The 27,244-nt window shown below is 43.8% G+C and overlaps 2 protein-coding genes across 2 annotated transcripts in view; both read left to right on the top strand.

The window, feature by feature from the left end:
* The first annotated feature begins 553 nt into the window (after positions 1–553).
* On the top strand, positions 554–5,118 carry n4bp2l2 (NEDD4 binding protein 2-like 2). The gene is made up of 6 exons (XM_036537078.1): positions 554–631; positions 1,580–2,871; positions 3,417–3,541; positions 3,822–3,910; positions 4,321–4,397; positions 4,940–5,118. Exons 1-6 carry the CDS (start codon positions 629–631, stop codon positions 5,085–5,087), a joined length of 1,734 nt encoding a protein of 577 aa, XP_036392971.1. The 5' UTR covers positions 554–628; the 3' UTR covers positions 5,088–5,118.
* A 4,357-nt stretch (positions 5,119–9,475) lies between these two features.
* Positions 9,476–27,244, top strand: part of pds5b (PDS5 cohesin associated factor B) — a 42,336-nt gene continuing 24,567 nt past the window's right edge. Inside the window, exons 1-2 of the mRNA XM_036536720.1 lie at positions 9,476–9,545; positions 26,024–26,150. Coding sequence (XP_036392613.1) covers positions 26,043–26,150 — 108 coding nt within the window. The 5' untranslated portion in view covers positions 9,476–9,545; positions 26,024–26,042. The remainder of the gene's footprint in view (positions 9,546–26,023; positions 26,151–27,244) is intronic.

Below are 27,244 nucleotides of genomic sequence, written 5' to 3'. Positions count from 1 at the left end.
CCACGCTGCCATTGAATTATGAGAATATGTGGTCATGGCTATTTTTGTAGGCAGCCACAGGACAGCTGGCGGTACTGTGACACTGCACACAGTGTGGTCGAGTGATATCTTAACCCTGCAGCGCTCAGAAAGCCCAAAATGGTCATGCACACTGCGTTAGCCTTCAGGTGTCCAGTCTGACATTGCACATCACTTTGTGTTCATAGCGTGACCCTGCACTCTTCCAGAGCCATCTGTGACCATCTGGTGAGCTGGAGGCTGGTGGAGCTGCACCACAGAACAGCCTCAGTTGTCAAAGTTGTTACTCATGCCCACTGAAGACTCACTGGAATGTGGGGTGATGGGGGAAAGCCATGATGATATCCTCTGGTATAAATAAGACAATTAAATATGTCAATTTTTTCCGTTTGCTTCCCATTCACAGACTGCCATAAATGCGCGAAATACATTCATCAGTAGTCCACAAATGTGTCTGTGATTATGTGTTTGTGACGTAAGCTTGTTTCGACGTCCTTAGTGGTCACATGACGTTTCGTCTCCTAGCTGTTTACTTCCGGTGCGGGGCTATGGCGGCAGTTTGGATGCTGAAGCTAAAATATTTACATAATGTGCTACTTTCAAACACGTTATGGTAAGCAAATCAATAACCAGGACACGTATTTCCACTGTGATATATTTTATATGTATTTATTTATATTTGAGAATTTGCTTAGAAATAAATAGCATACTCATTTTGAAACATTGGTTAGCCAGCTAGCGTTAGCCATAATAATCAGCATAACTTTAGCTGGTTAAAAGTTGTCGCTGTTTATCTAGTTACATTATCTAGTCATTTGTCCAATGCCAGTTCAAACAATATTGTACGTTATGTTTTGCATGCCAGTCTATGTTTGTTGAATCACAACTAACTAGATAGCTAGCTAACAGACCTGCAAGTGGCTACCTGACGGTGCGAGGTTACTATTCACGCAAATAGTGGAAAAAACCCTGCAAACAGAAGCGATGTTTCTAGACAGAGTGACAGTGTAGTTTATACTACGAACCAGTCATATGTATGGAAAAGCCAGCGTGATTTCCCTTTTGCGGGATAGTTCCAATGTTAGCCAGCTGGCTACAGCCGTCGTCTGGAGCTAGCATGTTAGCAACCCTTTAATGGTAAGTAGCTAAATATAAACTGCGGCCCCTTTAAGAGCTACTTAGTGAATCTGATAAAACCGTTCCCTTTCAATGTTTTCTGAAGGCTGAAGAGGCTTTTCCAGCGCGGCTCCAATATCATGTTATTCATTCTTACTTCCATGAAATTAGTTGCGCCAGGCAGATACGTCCTTACAACTTGCATCCTTGTTACACTGTAAGGAAATGCCTTCAGTTTAAATTGCAATCCTTTCCAGGCTGTAAAAACGTGATCATCCGATCATCCGGCTAGGCTACAGTAACAGTGTTGGTAAATTTAACCAGTATGTTTAAATTTCCAGTGTTTTTAATGAGTGAATGAAAAGGGGGTGGTGTCAGTAGAACTCCTTTGTGATCAAATCCATTGATTGTTGATGACACAATTGTTGATTGTCCCTCTTTGTAGATGCCAGAGATTGAAACTGGTAAACCCACTTCTGGAACCGAAGAGGGAGAAGCCAAAGGCTCAATCCAGCACAAGCAGATATCATCTGATGTGGAAACAAATCCACAGAGCCTTACATGTGAGGCTGAGAGAGGGAGCACAAGCCAGGTAAAAGGGACTGAAGTCACAGCAGAGGATGGAGCCGGGGGCTTGCAGTACCCTGAAAGGGGTGACTGCCCCCAACAAGGTCAAGGTTCATTTCAGGGCCACATTTCCCCTGTGAATTGCACAGGTGATGGAACAAACAGCAGCCTCTCAGCAGAAGACACAGAGGTCGTTCCCTCTGTCTGCGATGAGAACCAGGAGAAGCCAGAGCAGAAGGACCGAAATATTGTTATGAAAGATTTGGGGATCACCAGCACTGCATTTATTGGGCCTGTGTGTCGGCCAGTAGAGTCTGAGCCAGCACCTGAAGTGGACATAGAGGACAAACTGAGTGAGTTTTACAAAGAGCTTGAGGAGACTGAATCGGGGGACTGCCTTGACGGTAGTGCCAACAGTGGGAAGAGAGACTCTGAATCACGTCAACCACAAAACCCGCCCTGGCCGGAGGAAGAACGTTTTAATACCAGCAGAGACACCGGGTCTTCGCGTGGGTCTCGTCCGTACCGGTACCACCACCGTGATAACTGGCGCCCCAAGAGACACAGACCCAACTTTCAACAAGGGCCAGGCTGGGGCGGGCCTGACCCACCTTTCTACCCAGACCAATGGCAGTACCCTCAGGGTTTCGGGGATCCGCAGGGTCCCCCTTACCACAGCTTCCATAGACCTCCCTACCATCGGCCACCTGGTCCCCTCCCTCCCCCTCCACCCCCTGGATCTTTCTACCCTCCAGATTTCAGGCCAGAAATGAATGAATATTATGACTATCGTGAGAATGGAAACCATTGTCAGTGGGAGGATTCACACTTCCCAGCAGACTCTGGGTATCCAGGTTATGATAGTTCAGGGGGTTACGATGCCTCTCAGGGCTATGGTGGCCCCCCCTATCCCCCGAATGACTTTGATTACCGCAGAGAGAGCCATGACACTAGTGTCTCCGACTGTAGAGAAGGAGGCTGGTCTCAGCCTTATGGGGGCTCTGAATGGCATCAGAATTATGATTCAGCATCGGAACCCCGCCCACAGCGTCACCAGGAGGAGGAAGGTCTCTGGCCACCAGGCTCAGACTGTGACTATCGTCCTAACTCCCTTCTGGTTCTGATCCTGATGAGGGGAGTGCCGGGGTCGGGGAAGTCCACACTGGCCAAGTGAGTTGTCAGGGAATGCTTGGATTGCGCTGCAAGAATATTACAGGCAAAAGTGTATGTACAGGTGATAAAAATAAAATGTGATTTCTATGGTAATGAATATAAGATAACAATATATCTTTATCCAATCAGGCTCCCCAAACTGTTCATCCTTTTGTCTAAAGTGTTAGGGAAGTGTAGGTAACAGAAGTGTAGGTAACAGACCTTGGGTTATCCTTTGGTTGGTCGTTTTTTCATCAGTCTAACAAATCTGCTTGATAAGGTGAACATTTGCAGTATTCAAAAATAAAGCATTAGTATCATGCAGACTGAGCATTATTATTCCATTTAAATTTATTAGCCAAACAGTCTCGATGAAGTTATCAGCCAGAGTAGATCAGTGGGTTGCAAAATAACATAATTGCTGATAAAACCATGGGGTTATGGGATTTCCAGGATTGACTTGCACTGACTTTTGCTTACACACTACTTTTTTCTTAAAGTGTAAGGAGTAAGTCTGTGTTTACAACCTTTGGACAGCAGTATGTGTCTGTGTTTCTCTGTAGGAAGTTGCTGTCCTCGGGTCCCAATGGGTTGATTCTCAGCACTGATGACTACTTCTCCCAGGTTGATGGCTACGCCTATGACCCCTCCCTTCTTGGACATGCACATGACTGGAACCAGAACCGAGGTATGACGGCACCGCACTTCTGGACAGTATCACTCTTATCAGCATCTGTGGAAATGCATACTTCAAATGTTAACTCAAAAGTAAACTCTTAACATTTGGTCTTGAGTAATTAATTGTGTAGTTATTGCTTGTCAGTGAGTAGGCTCCCCTGAGTGGTTTTTTTTTGGTTTGGTTTCATAAGTAATTTTCATACTTCATTTTTTTTAAACTGGACTAACTGTGGTAAGAGATTTTGTACATTTCACATCTGAATTGACATATATTGTTGTTACTTCCACAGCTAGAGAAGCAATGGATGACGGTCGCTCTCCTGTAATTATTGATAATACTAACATTCAAGCTTGGGAAATGAAGCCTTATGTGAAAATGGTGAGTTTGCCCCTCAAATTTCTGTAAAATCATGTCCCTTTTTTAACTATATTGTTCATGGGGATATTGTGCATCTAGATATATATCCAGAAAGATACTATATACATCCTCCACTTGATCTAGCTGTGGTATTCCCCCAGGGAATAAGCAGTCAAAAATAAATAAAATAAAAATAAAATAGAATCCTTGTTCAAGTTGTCGGTTTGCTTCCATTTTTGCAGCTTATATTATGTCCAGTTGTCAAAATTCAGGCACAGAACAACTTAAAATGATGCATGCCTGCAGAAAGGTGTGCCCCACTCACTCCAAACATTAGGCTTCAAGGATCATGGAATAACGTTGAAATGTGTCACATGGATATGCTTACATCATCCTGTAACTGCTGACCTGTTTTCCTGGTGTCTCTGTAGGCCTTACAGAGAGGATATAATGTTGAATTCTGTGAACCCGACACCAGCTGGAAACTGGATCCCGTGGAGTTAGAGAAGTAAGAATCTGTAACTGATGCTGTGCTCTCTAGAAACAGTGTAGATTAACATTGCAGATTTACACACACCTCTTCAAGCATTCATTTCAAGGTTTTTTTCTTCTAAACTCAAAACTACAAAATCCAGGTATGGATTCCAGTGCTGCATAAAATGAAACTAGATTTTGTGCAGTGACTGTACAGTGGTGTTATTCATGTGGCACTGAGGTAAAGACAATCTTTAGGTAGGTATTTCTTTGAATGGTTAGGGAAGTAGGATGGGGACATCAGCAAAACTCATCTCTTGTGAATAGGCTCTTAGTACCAAGTAGTTTCTAAGGATTCCATGACTATTAATACAAACCCACACACACTTGTGAAATTGACTTTTGGTTCATGTATCATCTTTGGTGATTTCCAAAATAAGAAGTGTCTCCAATTAAATGTGCTGTGGTGGTGTATTTCACACTGTGTGTTTTATTTCTGATCCAGAAAAACACCTCTGCACCCAAATGGTTGTAATCACATGGTTATGTTAACACCCTTTTCTTCCATCCAATCAGGAGGAACAAACATGGTGTCTCCCGGCAGAAAATAGCACAGATGCTGGAGCGATTTGAGCTGCCCATGTCTGTGGACATTGTTCTGAACTCTCGAGATCCACCTCATAAAAGTTCAGAGCGGCCGCCAGCACAGCACCTACCGAGGTAGAGTGACACTGCCCACTCCCCTGGGTCCTGACACCAGCTTGGCTGACAGTCCATGCATTGAACGCTGCTCCTCAATGCTACTCTCCAGCCACGTGATGGCAGTGAAATACTCACAAATGCAGCTCAGCTGCTGTTGACATTTGACTTTTGATCTCTTTTTTAATTTTTTTTTTCCCTTTTTCACCTAGTTTGGAAGTGCCGGTTGTACATTAAGCATTTTTCACTATGGAAAACTCCATGGTGTGTAGCAGGTGTAATCCTCCAATACACACAGACATTACCTGGTGCTGTGGGGGGACCAAGGTCCACCAATCCCCCTTATCTCACTTCGTTCTGCCCCCAGGGTCCCTTGACACTGTCGCCAGATGGCACTATTGGTGCTGAACCTGTGCTGTATGGGAAGAGCTTTAGCTGCCTGACCCACTCGGGAGCCCTTCTTTTCTATTTCAACTGAAGATGCCAGTGTTTTCTACCTTGATACAAATTTTTAAATCTTCATTTTATGGTTAATTTTTAGCCTGTACAGACACCAGAAGTTGCACCAAAAAGTTTTGTACAGAAAAGGCCATTTTAAATTGCTGTTGAAAGAACACTTTTTTGCAGCTTGAAGTAATGTCTCTTGAGTGGTGGAGATGTGTGGGATTTGCCCCCTGTGCAATTCAGTGATGTCATGCTGTTAAATTTCTGCACATACGACACTGCAAAGGTTCTATCGGTCATTGTGACACTGCATTGTGACACTGCTGGGCAGAAACCAATCTCTCACAGCTGTAAAGAGTTGTATACCACATCCACCACAGAGAGTGGGAAGACTCATTCTCTGTTCTAACTGTATTTTTTTTCTCTCTCTCTGAATTTGAGTCATTTGCTAGTGTGTGTGGAGAAGGTATATACATGGCACATCTGGTGCTCTGCATAGTTTTGAAAGAAAACTAATAATCAAAGTTGGTGCTCTGACAGGTTTTGCAATGGATTCTGAACCCACTTAGATAAATTCAGTCAAATCTCAGGGTTACTTTATTCCAAGTGTCAGGATATCAAGGCCACTGTTACCTTTTCACTCAGTTTCTAAATATTAAGATTGTCAGCGTGCATAAACTGCTCACAGATATGCTCACAAGGAGTTTATTTTTCTACATGATTTCGATGTTTTTAAGTGATATATAGAAATACATACAAAACATCAAAACTAGAACTACATCTGGAACTACGGGAACAGAGACGTTGCAAGTGTCCATTTCTGATGGTCTACCTGTACAGGGAAGACATATGGAACCAACAAGTAAAGGGAGCTACTGTCAGTGCAAATATATCCAACATCTATCCATACCAAACACATTGGAAAACTGTAAATCAAATGCCCACCCAAATCAAGCGCAGTAGATGACTGCATATTAAATACTCAACTATATCAAATACAACTGACAACTGTAAAGCAAATACCCAATGGTACCAAATGCAGCAGATGACTGTAGATCAAATGCAAAGACAATAGGCCATACTTGGAATGCTAACAAAAAAGGAAACCATTTTTTTGTCTTCAGTCTCACCACTGATGTAGCCCAGGGCTTTGTGTTTTGGGTGTAGGGAGACCGCTTACACTCATATACTATTCAAGTAGAATTTACCAACTCGGCAATACTGACAGATAATGCCAATACTGGATAACACACATACAGCCATATAGAGAAGGTGAGGTCTTAAAAATGCAATTGTTAGGAAAGTGCTTTTCTCATTGTGAAGGGCAAAAAAACTTTTACAGGCTTTTTTAAGCTATTTAAAGTTGAAACTGTGGTGCACACTTCATTTTTAATTTAATAAAAGGTGTATGCCATTGCTAGAATGTGTTGCCAAATAATTAGAAGAATTCTCAGCCACAGAATGTACCTAAATCTCTGCATTTCCCCTGCTATCTAAGGGGATTTCTTTTTAGGTATATGGCGTTGACTACTTTTGCACTTATTTTTCAGAACAGGAACAGTGTGTAAGCTGTGTTCTCTCAAGAGTGCAACTCGAAGATGTATACATTATTCAGTGAGTTCAAAATACAATTAAGCAATCAACACCTTCCTGTGTCACCCTTAGGCAGTGGTTTGTTCCCATAGATTGCTTGTATTCTGTGAAAGAATAAAAATGTCTTGCTTGTATTATACCATGTTTACACTAGCCGAGCTTCAGCTACAAGCGTAGCTCAGCAGTGTTTTTTTTTTTCCGTTTCGGTGTTGCTGGGCTGTTCTGAGAATTGTAAATTGTTAACTTGTTCTTCGTGAGATGCAATAAATCCTCCAATCGGTGCTAGCTTTCCTGTAGTGCTCTGAGGGACTTGTATAGAAAAGCCACTGTACGCTGGCGAGTGTATGACAAGAATGCACACGCCCTGATTCCTGCTCAAGTGCAGAAAAACGCCTGCTCAATGAATGCACACTCTACCCACTGTTGTGTCTATGGCCAGTAACCCTACTCTCCCCCCCTCACCATTGTATCAGTCCCTCTCCAATGGTGCTGGAAGCGACCCCGAGGCAGTTATACCTTCACATATTCACCGAAAATACAGATGGCTATTTTTAACAGCGGCAAGCTGACATGGCATAGAGAGAGATGCAACCGAGTTTGGGCAGTGAAAAATGATATTAAATCCCTTCTTTGAGGTTGTTGTTGGATGCCTTATTTTGAATTTAATATAGATTTTACTTTGACATGCAGTAGTGGTGTAGTTGATTTTATTTTTTAACTGGGAAATTTTTTAAAGATGCTAGCATGCAGCTGAGGCATCACTCATAGGTTATTTGTCTGACCTGAGACTCCTGGACTCAGACTAGCTTTGGACAGTACATGATGATGCCTTCAGTATCAACAAAATGTTTATAGAATGAGTTTGTATATACTGTAATTTCATATTTTGTATGTGTAGATTTTGATGTTCACAGTAATTTAAAAATTAAATATAATTTTTGTCCACACTGTCCTCTCTGTTCAATAAATCAACACAGGCAGTTTGAAACATTGTGGGCTGGAAAGGGTTCTCTAATATCATCTTTTATGGTAACTATGAAAAGTCAGCAAAGTAGTATGCAAGACAACAAACTTATTCAAAACTTTCCCCACAAGTAAATGACCAAATACAATTATGGCAATATAGGAGCAGTTGTTTTATTTGTCGTGGAGCTACTAGTGCTGCCACAATAGTTATTAACCCTCAGTTGTGCATGTGTTTAAAAATGGTAAGTGGGATGGACAGTGCCCTGGATAGGCTTGTTCAATCATGTACTGTTTTTAGTATCTTGGTTTAATAGAATATTGTTGTCTTGTCTTCATGAATATAACAATAGCAGGGCATGGAGAGATATTGTACATTTCCCAAATGCATAAGCTGTATTCCCCTCAGTAGTATGTATAAGAGGAGGCATTAATGGTAAACACTATTCCAGACTGTATGCAGAATTGATATTCCTGTTTTTGCTCAGGGACCTCCTTTAAGTATTGATGTACTGTGATGTTGTATTTAGTACTTTTTCTAATATGTAACTTTGTAGTGCATTTTAAACTTATACATGCTGCCAAATAGGCCATTTTGCATTGACCTAAAATGAAAATGTTGTCATTGTCATTATCTCATGTAGAACTGTTAAAGTACTGATTTTATTTCCAAAAAGCCATTTGTTGAGGTGTAGGTGGAGCAGGCTGGAAACTGGAAATTTTATGGAACGCTTAAATGTCAACCTCCTGTGAATCATTTTGCTGACTAATGTTGTATTTTCTACATGGGGATTTTGCACATAGTATTTGCTGCAAATATACGTAACAATATCTGCCACAAGCAAATATAATTGCTGCTTTTCTGAAAGCTGGTGTTATTGCTCTTTATGGCAGGATGGATAATTGGTGTCAGGCATGTAATGTTTGTTGAAGTGCCTATTTATCTGAAATTTGGAACACATAAATTTACCAGTCTTGCCCCAGACAAAATGACCATTGCTGGAGCAATAAAATGAGTCCCTAACATACGAAGACTTTTTTCAGGTTTTCCCTCTTCCCATTAAGTTTTGTTTCATTAGATTCCGCGCATGAACAGTGCCATTCTTATATTGTCTGCATTCCCCACCATATATGCCACGTTATCATATGCTTACTTCATATATACATTCAACAGTATTTTATAAGAACGATGTTCTTACAAGAATTACATTACTCAACTTTATCAATTACGACTGCGAAATCAAATCGATTTTAAAAGTAGGTACACCCCCAAAAAATCCTGTGGGGGGCGCTGTGGTACCACTTTTAGGTTTTTTGAGGCGTGAACCACGCGTGTTTCTGTAGATGGGGCTCTGTAGCCGCTGCTGGCCGTGCAGGGAGGCCGGATTGGCGCAGCCACAGACAAATTGGCGCCATTTTGAAGCCGGGAGGAGGACCAGATCTGCAGAAGGGGAGAACGATTGGCCGCTATTCGTCAAACTAGGTAGGATTAATTAACGCCAAACGCAGCAAATTAAAAGCAGGAGATTTGTTCCTATAGACGGGTCTCCGTTTTGTCTAGGAGATGTGAAAAACGGCAGGTTAAAAAGTCATAAAAGCAGCTAATGTGGTCCCAGGCGGTGGTGTCCGCTCCGCGCCTGGCGAGCGGCTGCTGTACAGGGGGAGAGAGCGGTGCTGGGAGCGGGGCTCATATTTCTTTCCCGCAGAAAAGGGAAAATAGACTGAGAGCGATTCCCAGTATGTGCCGCGACTGCTAGATTCCGCATAGTATGTATGGTTAAATTCGATCATTTCTTTCCATGCTAATGTAACCTTGCTGGTGTTTTTTCCCCCACTTATTTTAACGGTGCGTGTTGTGTGTACTTGCAGAGTGGCCTTGTGGAGGCAAGGCTGGTTTGCTTTGCCAAAACTGTCTGCCAGTTAGCTAGCGAGTTATATACGCAAAACATTGACTTGCTAACGGGTCAGTCGTGCTCGCCCAGCCCAGCCTGAGCGAAGCTGAAATCATAAGCACAAACTCCGTTGTTTCTGCGGATCGGTTCCTTCACTGTACAGTGCTTCCAGTTTTCGGTGCAATCTAACATTATCAGGCTGACTTGCTGCCTAACGTTAGGGAGCCGCTGTACAGTAGTGTCGTATTTTGTTGATTTTTGCTTTGTCCTAGGTGGCTAGGTTAGCAAATCTGTTTCAACCACACAGCAAAGGGTTGGCTTGCTAACTGAACACGTTTTTATGTTATCATAACCGACAACAAACACAGCGTCGCTCCACGCATCACAGGGTGACTGATTTGACATTTCCATTGTTCATGCTAATTTACGATAGCTAATCTTACACCAGTTAATCACACCATTTGCTAATCTTGTGGGTTATGTTTCGTGCATTTTAAAAGGTGAGTTAGACATGGTGAGGTAACTTATGTTTACTCTGATCGTCTTCGTAGTGGATGGCTATCCCGCAGTTCACCCGTCTAAATGCACAGCGTTAGTCTACGAGTTCACTTGCTGCAAGGATTACGTTAGCTACATGATCTGGACATCACGAGTAGCTAGCTGCCTTGTCTAGTGTGTTTTATGCTATGATTTTTGGTAGTTCGCGTATATTGTTAGCCATAAAACTGTAAATAGCAGCCGGTGGGCGATATGGTTAGCAAGTTGTTTAGGCATGACAGTTGCAGCTAGCTAACTAGCGACGCCTTTGACAGATATAACGTTACTAGCTCGTACAAGAGCGTACAAGTCTGTGTGCAGAACTGAAAATGAGACTTATTTACATTCGTAATGGCTTTCACGCTGGCTAGTTAACCTATGAGCGTGACCGATTACGGTATAACTGTTGCAGCGACGAAAGCTGTTTTCGCCAAGCGAGCTGCAACATCGTAACTGAGGCAGCGGCTGTCATTGCCAGGATCCTGCTTTGTTATCGCAATGGATGTGCATCACAACGCCGAGGTGGTTGCAGAAACGTTTTCTGGCCAGCTGCAGTGTTGTTTGTGCCAATCTAGAGGATCGGACAGGTGCAAAACCACTAGCATAACTTAAAATTGTTAGTGAAATCAGACGGCTCATCTGCTGTTTGTGCTGTTCACTTCAGTGAACCGTGTGACTATCAAAAGTCTTGCTTTACAGTAATTCTTTTGAAGGAATCGCCGTTTCCCAAACCGTACACAGCACAGTGGGGTAAACTGATATGCGCGCTGACTGTGTCATAAATTGTAAAATGTATCGATGCGCACCTGCTGTTGGACAGATAGGTTCACCCGTTTCCATGTTCAAACAATGTTTGATTAATAATGCAAGCGAGGGCATGCGTGTAATTGCAGGTTAATTACCTTTTAACGACTAAGATTGGTTTGGTAGCTCCGTTGGAGTGAAACGGTTTGGAGACTGCCCACGCAGAATAGCTCATATCCCGTAGATCAGGATTTCTGGAGCATGTTCCCCTTCCGGAATTTTATATTGTAGGTCAGGATATATCACACTCTTACCTGAAAATATTCATTACCAAAATGTAATTAACTGTGAATTGATTTTAAGGTGAATGTAGGTTTTAACAATGAGCTGTCCTCCAAGTTCATGTTATGTCAGAAGTATACAAGTGTGTCACAAAGAAGGAATATCCAGTAGTGAAGGATTCACAAATCAGTTGGATCAGTTCTTCGATAATTAATGAGTTCATTTTTTCCTGAAGTTTGTATGTTCTGTGGAAATACCTTAAGAAAAGAAGCTTCTGTTTGCTTACTTGATTGAGACGTTTTTCACAAGTGGTGTTTGAATTGTTGCCATTGTGGTGTGTCCTTTAAGTATTTGGGGAAAAGATGTGAGAAATTAAGTTTGGTGTCCCAATGGGTAATTCTGTGTAGGATTAGCAGCCAAAATTATGCTTTGTGTCTGGTTTTTTTCATACATATTTGCCTGCATGATGCTCATTATTCCACCCCACCAGCACTAATGTTTGGAAACTAGATACTGTAAAATGTATACTATAAGAGCAAGCAAAGCTTCTATTACTTAACTTTTCTTAGATGCTGTGTTCTTTCTGAACATAGCCTTTTAACAGTAAAACGTCGATATTGGGGAAAGTGTAACCATGTGAGTGTATTGTGTAGCTAGGTCTTAATATTGCAGGATTCCAACTGTAACTTGCCCCGTATCATGAGGAGTGTTGACTGCTGTACGTCCTGCCCAGAATGGTTGAGCTACAGTATTTGCTTGGCAATCTGTCTCTCTGGGAGAGGGCTAGAGTATGAATGCCTCCAATTAGCCCTTTACACTAGCCTCAGTATCCACATTCTGAGCACAGACTGAGCCACATTCGAATTCTGATGGTACGTGTGAAGGGCTTCTGATGTTCACGGGGAATAAAACTGATGTCTTAAGTGATGAAAGTGCGGTCACATGGTTACTGAAACACCTGCTTGTGGAAAACCGAGCTCGGATATCGAGTGAATGATAATGAGCCAAACCAGCATTCCGTTCAGTGAGTTGAAAGACCGAATCCTGGAAACGCTCAGAACACACATTTTCAGTAACTTGAGTTGATCAAAAGATTGTCTGGAATAAAAAAAAAAAGCAGCATATTCGGTGGAGCACTAGGAATGAGGCCGGGAAACCCTGATGTTGATTGAAACAAAAACAATTCTTTCTCATATCTTGAAGATTACAGTTCAAGCTCCTGTCTGCCACAAGGCATGCGTGTTTCCCTTGATGTTCCCAGAGAAAACATTTGCTTAGCTCATGATGAACAGGTTCATAAGTGTGCTTAGGAATTGTTTTCAGAGAGTCCCATAAGTGTTTACTCTTGAGCTATTTGCTGTGGATCATTACTCTGTTTCCTTGGAAGAGAAACGTGATTGTGCCACAGTGATTCAGTCCTGGGCATTTTATGTTGTCTTTAATCTTTGACCCCATGTTTTGCATGGATGCTGTTTGAGCTTGCTGTTCTGCAGTCCGTATATTCATTTATTTGTCTCTTTGACATGAAAGGAAAGTCACGGACTACAGTAGATGTTTTATTTATGTTTTGGCATCAGGAGAAGCATTACAGATTACGTAATGTTTTTCAAATGTCCTAATTTCCCAGCTGTTAATGTACCAGATGACGCGACAGGAAAATATTTAACTGCAGAACATTCCGGATTTCCATTTAACAACATTTGTCCATCATTTACTGAATTTTGGAGGCTTGGGTGGAAAAAATGAAAGCCATCTGCAATTTGGACAGAAAGAATATATAATGTGCTCTGTGGGCTAACTTATGAAAGATGCTACGCAAAACAGTATGAACATTTAATTTAACAAACGTAAAATTCCTAGTCTGTACTATGTAGCTAGTAAGGCTGCGACAGTAAGCCCTTTTGTGTTAATGATACATAATCTGTTATTAATAAAACTTAAAGTTGAGCATTGCGGCGAGATTGTCCAGACTCAATTCTCAAATATGTCCAATAAAGTTTGACAGTGTAATACTTTTTCAAAGTCAAATAGCTACGGGCGTATACATTTTCATGGTGCAGAAATTAGACACAGCCAAAAAAACTAAATTCATCAAGTGAAAAATAAATATGATCAACAGCCGGCCTATCATGGGCATGTGACAGTATGTGATGGTGAAAAGTAGTCATAAACAAACCAGAGTAGTAGTTAGTTAGTAGTAGTAGTAAACTTGCATATTGCTACTCCTATTCAAGAGCAGAAGCACGTCCACATTCTTTGTTTTTAGGCGAGACCCCAGTTTGTTGATAAACCCCCCCCGCCCCACCGAGCTCCCTGGTGCCCGGGACTCATGTTGCCGGAATGTTTAAAATGCCGGTTCCATGTGGGTGGGTCTCGGAACGCACTCTGCCGCCGCTCTCCCCTGTGCAGGTGGATCCTGCTGCGTGCAGAGAGGTAGCTCTGTGGCGAACGTCACACTTTGAGCCTCGGAGCAGAGATGCTCCTCCAGTGTAGGGGTTTGCTGACAGCACGGTGATGCTGAAGTCTCGTCTCTTGTGTTTTTCCACGTGACTCCGCTCCCCTGTTTGTGGGATTCTCGTATTGCTCTCTTGAATACCGCTATAGCCATGCTCATTCTGGCCTGGCCTGAGAGAGTCAAGATCTTGGACCTGCATACGCTCTTTGGTTGCATGCCTTGGTATGGGTAACAGAGGAATGCGAGAGCCTACTCAAAGTGTTTTATGGGGATGGAAAATTTTGACAAGCTCATGTCATTATCAGTTGCAGTCAAAAATATGAAAAATATTGACAATATCATGTTGTTCCATCCTTTACAGTTAGCTACGGTATTCAGCCTAAGACTGTAGATAGTGACATTAAACAATGTCATGTTAATATGTTGCTGTTGCCTTTAAAGAGAGAAGTATGTTTCCTTTCAGTGTTATGTATTGTGGTTGTATATATGCCACGTGCACATTTCAGTTTAAAGATAGAAATACTCAGTTTAAATAAGCTGGTTTTGAAAATGCTTGGCATCCTGAAAATCATATGGGTCATTTTGGAACTCTGATTTGCCTTTTTACAAAAGCAGTGATGGATGTACTTTGTTGGTGATGGATAATTGTAGGCTCTGTCCCTCCTTTAGCCAGATGAACATTTTTGCCAGTTGAACCTCGAGGGTGAGCTTGCCCCTGAGTACACAACTTTTTGGCTCCTGAGTGGCTCAGTCAGTAAAAGGACCGGGAGCTCACAGGCGGAACATATTGGCTTTGTTCCGGCGGGGATAGGGGTGGGTACGTCGGTGGGGGCTTTGGTCCCATTCGCAACAGCGACACCTCCTGGTCGAGCGAGCGCCTGTGGTCCACGTGCCAAAGCTGCATACGAAATGTCTTCCCCCGACTCATGTCTGTGCTAGCTTAGCTTGTGGACCACAGTGCAAAAAGAAGCAGCGGCTGACATCGCGTGTCTCGGAGGAGGGCACGTGCTTGTCCACGCCCTCCCGGAGATTGACAGTGGGGGTTGTGCAATGGGACGGAACATCGATGATGACAAATTGGACATTCCAGAATTCGGGGAATTGGCCATTCCAGATTGGGGAGAAAATGGAAAAAGGAAAAAAAAGAGAACTTTTTTTAAAGGATTTAAAAAAACACCACATAACCCATCAGTCCTGAAGTGCTCGTTTTCATTTCACTGTGATCTGATTGTGTACTGTGTGACAGGGTAGTAATAAACACTTCCCACTGTCCCATCTCATCTGTAACACCACTTCCTCTGATTGCTCTCATTCACTTCGACAGTTTATTTTTAAAATTATTATAGACTCTATATAGGCTCTAGACCCTATACAATTATTATAGATTCTATTGAAACCATACGTCGGTTGCTAATGTTTAAAAATACTTAACTTGCAACATATTGGAATAATGAAATAATGAAAATGCCTCTTTTTTTAGATTAATGGTACTGGAGGGGGTAATGAAAAAATTAGATTAACGTTATCTGCATGCATTTGCAAGCGGGATGTGTGCAGCAGCATCTGAAGGGAGTTAATAGAGGCATGGCTATGAGGCAAAATGAACTGTGCCTCGAAAAGCATTATTACTAAATCCACATTTATTCTGCCATGAAGGTCACAGGCCTAAGATGCCTGTAATATCTTGGAAGTTCTGAAAATCTGAGCAGGCCAAAAATGAACGACAAGCACTTTATCAACCAGGCAGCAACAATAGGTTTGCTTCTTTCACTGGGAAAGGTATTGCTGTGCCCTATTGACTAGCAGTTGACTGTTAAGCCAGGAAGATTACTCGTGATTGGCCTTGCCTGTGAAGAGCATGCATTGAGGTGGTACAGGTAAAAAAAAGAAATGCTGTCACCAGGTTTCACTAAGTACCAGTGAAATGGTAACACTACTTCAAAAAAGAGGAGCTCTTGCTCCAGGCAACATTTCATGAGAGGGGTAAGCTCTTCTTTTGTGGATCAGGACGCAGTTCTACAGATTACAAGTCAAGAGTAAGCTGCAGCTTTGCATGAACGAGGCAGCGTGAAACTTTGTAGCTTCAACCTTTTTACTTAGAGAGGACTTCCTGGGAAAAAGTGCTACAGTTGAGACCTGAGCCTGTGTGACTGGTCCTGATTTTTATCAGCCTGCTTCCAGTTTTTCTGAAAGTCTTCGAAAGCTGAATGGTTGAACCTGACCACATTCCACCATCAGAGCCCATTAAATCTTTAATACAGTAAAATAATTATTGGATGCATACGATGTTCTCCAGCAGACAATATTTGAAAGGCTGCAAGCAGAAAGTGCGGCTGTAAAGAGCCTGCTGCTCTCTCCTGTGCTGAGTTGCTGATGGTTGCCTTGATGACCTTCTGGATAATAAATATTCATGTCAGTGATGTTAGAGGTTACCTTAATGTTGATACTGGTACCCCCCATGGTATGAAAATGTTCGCTCTGTCTGACTCACAGGAGTACAGATTGATTATTGGTTAGGAGTATCAGCAGGACAGACGAATCACATGAGAGCTGCAGTCAAAAAATGCAAAGGTATGTTTTGTGGTATGTCTCAAGTACCTGCTGTGCGGACCTTGTGCTGTAAGCACAGAATCTGACTCCTGACTCTCCTCCTCCGCACAGAAGCCAGCCTTCCTAGAGTTTTTCATCAGAATGAACAGAGCAAATCCCTGCTGAGTAAAAAAGCTGCCTTTTCTGCTTTTTATCTATCTCCACCAAGAATCATTTAGAGAGCCCTCTGAGCGTGTCAGCAGACTGTGATCAATTAGTTATTTAGAAATTAAGCAAAAGCAACTTTCTCTTCTGTTACCATTGCCATACAGAACGGATAAATATTGCAAAAGTTCTAAGGCATAAAAGCAAAACAGTTCTCCATAAAAAATACAACATATTGTGATAAGTTTTTTTAAAGCTTATAGTGGCTTTACACTGAGAAAAGCAAGTATTTGCCTACCCATTAAGTGAGTTAAATGCATCTGCAGTGGAAATAAGTACAGACTGATCCAAAGTCTTTTTTCTCTCTGATTAGCTAAAATAAAAAAGCAGGAGTTTAAAATCGATAGCCCTCTGCCACGGAATCTCCATTTTCCTCTCCCTGACAGTGTCTGGAAAGTTGTCTTATCTTCCTGGATTAAGGTCTCTGGTTGCCAAGCCACAGTTCAGAGCAGTTCAGTTGCTTCGGTTGTGTCTTTTTAGCCACAGCGCGGAAGGACAACACAAAGGTGGCTGAAAGCCAGGGCCAAAAGCCATTTTCTCTTGTCATCGTCATGCTGGGTCAGTCTTTCGAAACAGGAGGGCACCGTGCCCTTCTCACAGGTCGATTTTTCAGAATGCGCCATGTTTTCGAAATTTCTCTCAACTCCTGCGGTTGTCATGACAACCTCTGAACTGTTATCCAGCTACTCCAAGAGCACTTTCTTTCAAGTCCCGGCATATGCTCGTATGCTTCTCAGGAGATTTATCAAAGGTTGATGTTCCTGTGTTTCAACGCAAAATACACCAAGTACCCGTGAAACAGAAGTACTGCCCACATTCAGGAGCTCTGGGGAGGAGAACCGACAATCTCTGGTCCAAGAACAGCATACTCACCCTTAATCATACCAATCCCTGTAAGTCAGGTCTGTGAAATTTTCCTGTATTTCGTGGTCATAATATTGTAATCTATGTCAAAGAAATGTTCTTTGTTAAAGTTTCTGACAGATAAATAAGTACTTACACTTAATTTTTTCTGCCTACAATGTCTGACTATGAAGTGAGGCGTTATTCGAACATTTAAATATTCACTAGGTGGGTGTGCAGATGTTTTCTAATCCCTGGGGTCGAGTTAGCAATGAAGTCATGGCAACCAGGAGTGATTCTTCTGGAGTGAGGAGTCTAGAGTTCAGTTGCAGTGTTGAGGATTACATGCCATCCCATTGTCCTTCACTGAATGTGTTTATGAGCAAAAAAAGTCCAACAAAACTGTCCGAACCTGGTATGGTATAGTTGCCATTTCTCAACCTGTGCAGTGAAGAGGTTAGAAGGACACGTGAACCACGCTGATGCCATGTGTGTCTCCAGCTAAGTGAAAGTGAAACTGAAATGAAAGTTTCTTTGAGGTTTCTAACCGAACCAGTTCTGAACCACGCCATTTATTCATAGCTTTCTGTCCTTTGCGGCATTGAGTCGTGTAACGGTTGATTCTGTGAGAGTTTCTTATTTCGTCAGGTTCCCTGAAAGTTGGAAATCCCCTTTCAATTTCCCTCAGAAACTTGGGCATTTTGTTTATGCTTTTTACATGTTTACAAATTAGTTATCTTCACCTTGCAGTGTAGTTCCCTGGATATAGCCGTGCTACCTAAGTAGCATATTACATCTATATAAGTCCATCTGAAAAGAATGAAAGTAAGGATTAAACTGCTCTTTGACAATGCTTGCAGGACACTTTCTCCACAGACCTATTTGACAGCACACCAGACAGAAATCTCAGTGTTGCCCATTAATTTTTAAGGAAATTTGGGTCAAAGGAAGTGAAGTTTTGTTGCATGAAAAATGCATGTTTGGAAGACAGGCTCTTTTGGGGAGGCAGCTAATGAGGTTAAGTGCTTTGGCAGATAATGAGACCCTTGAGAAAGCTGTGGACAAAGCAGCTCAACTTTGTTGCACAAATTGAGCACAGGGAGCATATTAACCCTTAACTCTTGCAATAACCTATACAGTTTTTTGGGGGGTTTTTTGGTGGTGCTTAAAACTTCCTTAAAAAAATCCTTTGCTTCCTTTTTTGCTCCATGACATCTTTGGCGTATACATTTATGTATATGTGTGTGGGAATCATGCCGCCTGCCAATCAAAGCACATGTTGCCATTTACTGATTATATGATGTGTATGGCGTGTTGTCTGTTGTATTTTTTAGCAGAGATCACGGTAATTATCCCTGATTTAACTTGGTAGCCGGGCGCTGCTGAAGCATTCAAATTCAAATACAGCTAAGCGCAGCTGATAGAGTGGCACAAAACCTGATGCCATTACATTTTGTGACCACTCTGTCAGAGACAGTCAGAGCCACAGTCTGGCTCCGTTATTGTTAGTTTCTCAATGGTCTGACATCTTGTGCTGAAATTAGAATCGGCTGCACAGACACAATCATTATAACAGTTGGAGCTTATAAAGAATCTAATACAGTGTTCATTATTAGAATGCCCGGAAATCATTCATTTCGGCAGGGCATTACTCGAGAGGTTTCATCTGTGATTGATATTTGAATGAAAGTGGCATTTTTTCGGCTTGTCCTAAAACGATTCTGAATAGTGATTATAATGAGCTGGTTATGAGTTTCTGACAGGCAGTGATACGGTTCAGGGACTGACCTGGAAAGGGGGAGGGGGCATCTGGTCCTGCAGTAGCATGTTACTCATAGCACTGCCCTCACTAGCTTTTAGGCTGCTCAGTCATGGGGAACAACAAGCCGAATTGGCTTTAAATTACAAACCATTTCTCAGAACTGTGCAGGCAGGAAACACTCTAAATGGATTATGCCTAGTTTGCTGACATTTATCTGATGTTAGACAAGTTTCATGTAGCTTGGGTACTGTAGCTAGGGTGCTAAAGGAATTTTTTGTTGTGGTTTTACGGAGTACAGATTGTTTTTCAGAAGTTATTAAATGCACCTTCAGTGCAGCATTGTTGCTGTTTAACAAAGAAACTGCTACGGTGGCTTGGTGTATTATGTGGGGTTTTTTGGAGCAACAGGCTAACTTTACAGCTTGGCGTCCTAAAGGAAGCTCCAGCTGTCAACTCAGCTGAAACTGCAGTCAGTCACTTCTTTATGCATTTGCCTTCTACAGCATCTATCAGCATTGAGAAGATCCCTCTACTGCATTGGTTTCAGGCTTAAACAATATCTATACTTTACATACGCTAATATGTGATGACATAAAGTTGTTTACAGTAAAATAAGTGGGATTTGTGTTGTCTGTGCTTTTGGGTTATACATGCCACCATTACCCATAGGTCTTAAATTACCATGCTTGGAGACTGTCCCAGCACCTTTAACATTCAACCGCACCGCTGCCTGCACTATGCCATTACATGTCTCATTTTTGAAAATGTTTTGTCTTATTTGTTCATATTTTTTGTTTGCTGTGTTTTTAGTGACATGCACCGGATACAGGCGCATATGCATTTAGTGGGATTTAGTGACTGGTAAGCAATGCAAGATTAAGAGCTGCAGGAGTGAGAGCTTGAACTGTCTTTTGATGAAAAATGTAAGGAGCAGCGCAGAGGTAGCAGTCAGCTCTCCTCAGAGACAGAAGCTCAGAGCCGGGAGTATTCAGTAATTCCCTCTCTTCATTTGAGCTGCTGTGACAGACTTGTGCTGTGCAAGTTTCAGCATTCTCCCCGGGTATTGGGAGGAGATAGATGGCTCAGGCCCAAGTTTTGGAAAGGGGTGGGAAGTGATTGCTTGCACAGGCTGGGAAATGCCAAATGACAGGTGTTGTACAAGAAAAAATTAAGTTACTGTTACACAAACAAGTCTGAATGTATGTAACTAATGCCTTAGTGATAGATAGTGTTCACAGCTAGTGATGGTCCTCTAGCTCAGGTTGAGCTTAAAGGCTCGATGCAGGATTTCACAGACTGGAAAGGATCATGGTAAATATAGCTAGGGTTCAGCCAGAAGGTTGTTTAATATTGTTACGGTTGTTTAATATTCCCCTGTATAGCTACAGGAGTGCTGTAGGGCCCATCTGTGAGAGCGGATTGCATTTATCTTGTTTTGCCATGCATGTTTGTCTCCTCCTCTTTACTCTGTGTGGTAAATTCAGAACCCTCCCCGGCCGTGAGGAGGGAAACGCCTTCAGCGGTTAAAACACTGAACCAGCTGAAGAAAAGGTCTCCTCTGTAAGAGCTGAGAGGGTCTGACCCGGGCCTTTCTCGGTTCAGGAGCGTGCTGAACTTTGCTGGCCCCCAGGCTGCACGAGACGGCTTCTCAGTTGGACGCACCCCGCTTCCCTCTCTCTGTTTTCCCCTGACGTGCGCCTGCCAGGAAGTGAGTGGCATCCTTGAATGTCTGCCCAGGTTGACTCGCGTCCAGGAGCCCCGGAGCGACGGCTGCATCCTGGGCACCGCCGGTCTGTATCGCCCTGTGGCGGCTGCTCAATGGCTCCTCTGTGCTGCCGTTTGTTCGGGGCGTCTCGCCCCCCATTTTGGGCAGGCCGAGGCTCTCCTGGTGGCAGTGGGAGCAGAGGGCGTCCAGCCCAGCCATATGGGAGAGATTAGCCTCCTCTTACTGTGAAGGCTCTTTGACTGGCAGCCTGGCACAAGGGCGCGAACTTTCTATAGATGGACGCTGGCATCTTGCAGGCCTGGAACGCCACCCTCCGGAGACCGGGTGTTACGCTGCAGTTTTTCTACTTAAGTCCGAAGTTTTCAGTGATCTCGGAGCAGAAGTAGAAACAGCAGAAGTTACCAGGTAACATTTCATGAGAGAGTCTCACTCTCACCCTGAATCCGCTGAGGCCCACAGAACATGTGGACTAGGCTTTACCTGTGCCTCAAGTCAGCAGAAACAGCAGCATCACCATAATGAGCCACTTTACTGTGAAAAATGTGCTGTTCCTGTAGAATGCTTTAGGAAATAGTATAATATTTTTTCTGACAACTGTCACAAAACAATGAAACACAGCCAGTTGTTTTCCCTGTCAACTCACAAACTGTTCAACAGTAGGAAGGGGGGAATTCAGGGAATTCATAAGCTGACAAAATATATATGTATAAAGTTGACAAGTTTTGGGTCATGAGATTTTGAGGCATTGTTTTTTGCTTCTTCACTTTTCTCACTCTAGATTTCAAAAACCAAAACACCAAGCACATATTCTGGAGTAGTTCTGATTGCTTGTGTGGAGAAACCGATCAGTAGAAGATGATCAGTTGTATGATAATTGGATGTTTTATGTCTTGTAGAAAATAATTATTTGATTGCAGGGAGTATTTCCTGAAGCTGCAGCTAGTGGAAAGAAGGCATTCATCGCCCCATTCACATTTGTGGTTAGTTGAACGCAGGGGCTCTAACTGACATGCAGCGAAGGTCCATCTAGCAGGATCCTCAGGAACGAGCCGGAACTTCAGTGAATTGACGCACACCCTGTATGAAACAGCCAAGACCCACATAGGCTCGGTCCCTGTGGAGTGGGTTTGTGGGAGTGAACTGACACACAGGAGCCTCGGAGAACCTGGCCAGGACACACACACAGAGACAGGGATCTTCTCCTCCTTGTTCAGTACGAGGTGGGAGGAAAAAAAACACAGCTGATTAATTTTTCTCGTTCTGTTTTCCCCACAGTCACAATGAGACATTTATGTGAGCTAATTTAGTGCCCCATTAAAACGTGGCTACAGTATTTTTTTTGCATTGTTTATTTGCTTTGCAGGTGCCAGGCTGTTCCAACATGGTTTACTTAGTATCTGTTTATACAGCTTGGACATATGCTATATACTTGCGCTGAAGCACTTGCATTTAAAATTCTCTTTTCATATCATGCCTGGTGGCCGGCCATAAAATATGTCTATTTACAGCTTTGCTTATGTATGCGTACTTGAGTCAGACCTGCGTAATGGACATTAATGAAAATTAAATAAAGTGCAGAAACTTTTTTTTATTAGGAGAAAGAATTTAGGGATGCAATAAACAGCTCCTGATTGGGTCACCCATAAACCGTCCTCACTGTGCCCACAGGCAGAAAATCTCCTGTCATTTTAATACAGGAATGGATTGGACACGTCACAAAACATAGCAGCTGTTTTCGGTGCAAGGAGGGGGAGGGCAGGAAGTTGGATTACATCACTGCCATGAATCTGCGTGCCGCATTCCAAACGTTTAGGTTCTGTTTGATTTGCAATGCAGCATGTCCTTTTGTTGTTATTATTAGTAGTGGTGTTATAAGATTATTATTGTTAGAATGTAACCATTCAGACAGCCTTAAAGGATTAAAAATTAAACCGGTTAATCGTGAAACGTCCCTATTGTCAGTGTGCGTTTTAAGCACGTTAGCTGATACAGTTGGGTGAGCCCCCCCCCCCTTATTTATTTTTTTTTTTTCCCTGCAGTTGAAATGAGTGCAGCATCCCGGCGCAGTGCTCCCCACGTCAGGTTTCAGACCCCAGCCCCCTCTGGGGAGCGCGGGAGACGGAGTGGCTGCAGGAGCAGGTTGCCGAGGCTGGTCTGAACCTCATTGTAATGCAGCTCTGCACTGGAGCCCTTGCATTTGTCATCGCTGGGCCTCAGGAGCTGGGGAGGGGGGGGTTGCAGGGGAGGCGGTCATAATGAATACTTGATTAGCTCCTCGGCCCTCTCCGCTGGTCCGGGGCCCTTATTTATAGTTGTGCTACTTTTAATTGCCGCCGTTCTGCTGGGGCCCGGGCGGAACAGTTTGCAAATCTGGTTTCTGGTAGGAATGGGGGGGGAATAATCACCCTACTTTATCATTTGTAACCTGATTATTCCCCTTCCCCCCCCCCCTGCCCCTGCGCGCTCTCCTCACAATGGAAATAAATCCTGTCGGGGCTCTGAGTGAGATCGCACGAAAAATCAGCCAGTCCCCCCGCCCCCCCCACAAAAGGAGTCTGCTGCCGTTTGCTAGTAGCTACAGTGCTGCGTTTGGAGTGCCTTCTTGGTTTTCGTTAGCCCTTGGTGTGTGTATGTATGTGTGCCTTTTTCTCTTTTCTTTTTTTTTTTTTGATGTTGTGTGTTTGCGTGAGCGGGCCGGGTGATTTTAATTGCGTTTACCGTTTGGCAGCTACGGGCCGTAAAGGGGGTCAGACAGAGCGGTCTGGCTATCTGCCCTCTCCCCCTGCGCCGCCGAGGCCACAGCCAAGGCCCATATTTCAGGATTCTTCCCGGTTCGGGCCGGGGGAGGCTGAGGGGAGCGCAGTGAGAGCGTGCTCCTGGTGATGTGGCAGAGTCCTCTGAGCGCTGGGGGGCCACGCCAGGTCTGGGCCCTCTTCAGCTTCTGCTGCCCAGTGTGTGACCCTCCTGTGTCACCCATGTGCAGCTCAGGGAGCGTCTGCCTCTGTTTTAAAATGTAAAAGAACCTTTTGTTGTCAGTTTTTTAATATCCTCTGTGCTGATGAAAAATGGATGTATGAATGTAAAATTTGAATAACATAATGTAAATGTTGAGGAAAAAAAAACATCACTGCTTCTGTTATACCTGGTTAAATCTGGAAATGCTGGCAGATATATGGCCAGGCTGCACCGTTCATGTGGTTTGGTTTGTGAGAGTTTGTTCAGTGATATCAGTTCGAGAAAGAAAAGGCTGTTTGGGTCAGGGAGGGAAGGCTGTAAATTCACTCTCCACTGGCTGTGCATGTGGAGACGTCTCAGGGAGAGCTGTAACCCGGAGCAGGCTGCTGTAGGAGGCAGTGCAGCCTGTTCCAGCAATGCAGCCTCCCCCTGGGTACGCGTCCAGACGTGGGGGGGGGGGGGGGGGGGTCTGCACAAGCCAAGGAGATGTCTGCCGCGCTGTGGACACGGGTCTATGCATCCTTAGGGCTCATGCAGAGATTCGGCAGGAGGCGGTCTACAGGAAAGAGTGGGGACACAGCCCCTGCACGAGATCCAGGACACGTTCTTCACAAAAAGAGCCGGGGCACGGTCTTTCCTAAAAAGATGAGGGTGCATCTTCCTGAAAGAGCCGGGCAGCTCACACGCAGCAGCCCGGGGCTCGGTATCCTTCCCGCCGCGTTAATATTCAGGAGATGTAGCGCTGTATCGTTTGTATTGGCCTGGCAGACATGGTTATCCGCGGCTGCAGAAATGTGAAATTGATGTTGACGATTCCCCGTTGGGGGTGGGGGGGGGCATTGCTGGGAGCTCGCCTGAGCGAGCGAGAATGAGGCTCATTTTTCACCTCGCGGAGGGAGAGCGGGAACGAGAACGGGGGAGTGAGAGAAAGGGGAAGACGCTCTGAGGAGACCGGCCCTCTTGGGGCGTTTTTTTTGTGTTGGTACAGTTCATCGCTCCTTCTGTGTGATGTTTTCCCCAGGAACCTCAGGGAGACAACTGAGTCATCTGAGAATAGCTCTCGCTGATGGAGTTCGCCTCGCCCTTCGCACAGAGCAGAAGAGAATAGTGAATTCATTCCATTGTCTTGTTTTCTTCCACTAGTGGAAATTCATTCTCAGTTAATATATTCTGTTTAATAATGTGTATATAGTGTCCCATCATATTGTTTTTCCTACCATGTTATAGTGACAATGTAGCACTTTAGCAAACAGTGACTCAGTTTGGAGTTAGCCATAAATAATGGAAGTTGTTAATGGAAACCTTGCAGAGCTGTTTTTCCTGGTGGGGCTGCAGCGGGGTAAAGACACTCTCCGTGTACTCTGGGGATCTCAGGCGGTGTGCCGTTAAAGCCTGCCCTTTTCGTGTGGGGTAAAGCATGACAGCGGAGTCGTTTCTCTGCCGAGCGGGAGAAAGAGCGTGTGAGGGAGACACCTTGAGGATGACGGAGGCACTGCAGGGTCGACCGAGAGGGGGGCGTCCCCAGAGAGGCAGCAGTGTTTCCACCTCGCAGACTCAATAAAGACGATGGGCTGTGGGGAGTAAATAGATGAATAGAAAATGGACCACCGTTGCTTTTCTCTCCTCCGAATCTGTAATTTGACGGCTGTCAGCATCAATGGGAAAACAGAGGCTAAAGCAGCAGCTCAGCATTGAATTCACCAAGCTGCATCATACTGAGCATAAGTGTTAAAGCGTTAGGGAATGAGTGAGGTACAGCCACTGTCAGAATCAGCATGTGCTCACATTACCGCTAGCAACTCCGAGGCTGCAATTTGCCTTTCCACCCTGAATAAGGAAAAACAGACGTTGTGAAGTGAAACAGATGCTGCTAATTGTGTTCTTAAGCTTCTCGACGGAGACCTGTGGTGTACACTTAAGATGCTTGAATCCAGTGAGCATAGGGCCGAGGATGCAGCTCAGGCAGGCCGTCCTGTGACGCTGTGTGTTTGTTCTGTGTGTCTCTCTGCAGGGAGCGCTGAGCTGAGAGCATGGCTCACTCTAAGTCCCGAGCCACCGATGGCAAGATCACGTACCCCCCGGGGGTCAAGGAGATCTCCGACAAAATCTCCAAGGAGGAGATGGTGCGCAGGCTCAAGGTGAGAGCGAGAGCGGATGACACCCAATACAGACTCTCAAAGGGAAGCTTTCACTGAAAATCTTACAGTGTAATACGCTGTTCCTCACCTTAAAGCTCACAGGTATGGATATCCATTACATTACATTGCATCATTTAGCAGACGCTCTTACCCAGAGCGACTTACAAATAAGTGCATCACTATGTTAAGGGTAGACATCATAAGGTATTACAAGAGGTCAGCAAGATACAGAGTTAATATGTTAAGCTAGTGTGAAGTTTTTTTTTTGTTGTTATTATTGTTGTTTTTATTTAAAAGCAAGGAACAGTTTCAACGATCGGGGGGGGGGGGTTCTCCATTTCCTTCTACAGTAATGTCAGGGCCCAATGTATTCTAGTGCAAGAATGGTAAATAGACACTTGATTCGTAATGTTTTCAGTGAGAGTTTTTATCCAGTCTCCATATAAGCTGTCCAAGTATGTACATATGTCTGTACCAGTTGCTGCACCATTAACTTGGTTTTGAATTATTCACACAAATGGAAAGCTTTTCAGTGTGTATCCTTGCTTATCGTAAAGGTTAGGAACTGCTGTAAAGCTTAAACCTGACATTTTCAGAAAAGCTTCCCTTTAAATGTTGGGGCCTTTGCGCCTGTTGGTCCCTCTCACCCGCTGCCATAAACCTAAGAAAGCCAGCCCTTGAAAATGCCCACAGTAGACTCGTGTTCTTGCAGGCAGTTGTGCGAAGAGCAGCACCGTCCTTTCAAGGTGAACACTAAATGTATTATTCATTTTCTCATCAGGCACAAAGCAGTGGTGTGTGTGTGTGTGTGTGTGTGTGTGTAATGTAAATGAAATGTTATGAATGTGTCCAGCATGCAGCTGATTTAACATTGTGCTCTGTCTGTTGTCCCTGGGCGACTCCGGTGGAATAGAGGTTGAGGCTTCGGCAGGCTGTCACAGAGCACCCCGCTGGAGGGCCACCATTGATTCGCTACATTATTAATAGACCTGGTTCGCTGGCACTGTCACCTCACTCTGATATTCATGTCTATAGCAGACCTCTCACTGAGGGTAACCCTTCTTGCCTAAAGCACATTACATTAGCTTATCGCA

The sequence above is a fragment of the Megalops cyprinoides genome, chromosome 9, assembly GCF_013368585.1.
Source record: "Megalops cyprinoides isolate fMegCyp1 chromosome 9, fMegCyp1.pri, whole genome shotgun sequence".
Lineage (NCBI taxonomy): Eukaryota > Metazoa > Chordata > Actinopteri > Elopiformes > Megalopidae > Megalops > Megalops cyprinoides.
Note: the sequence above shows the minus strand (reverse complement) of the source record. Positions and strands in the feature narration are given on the sequence as shown.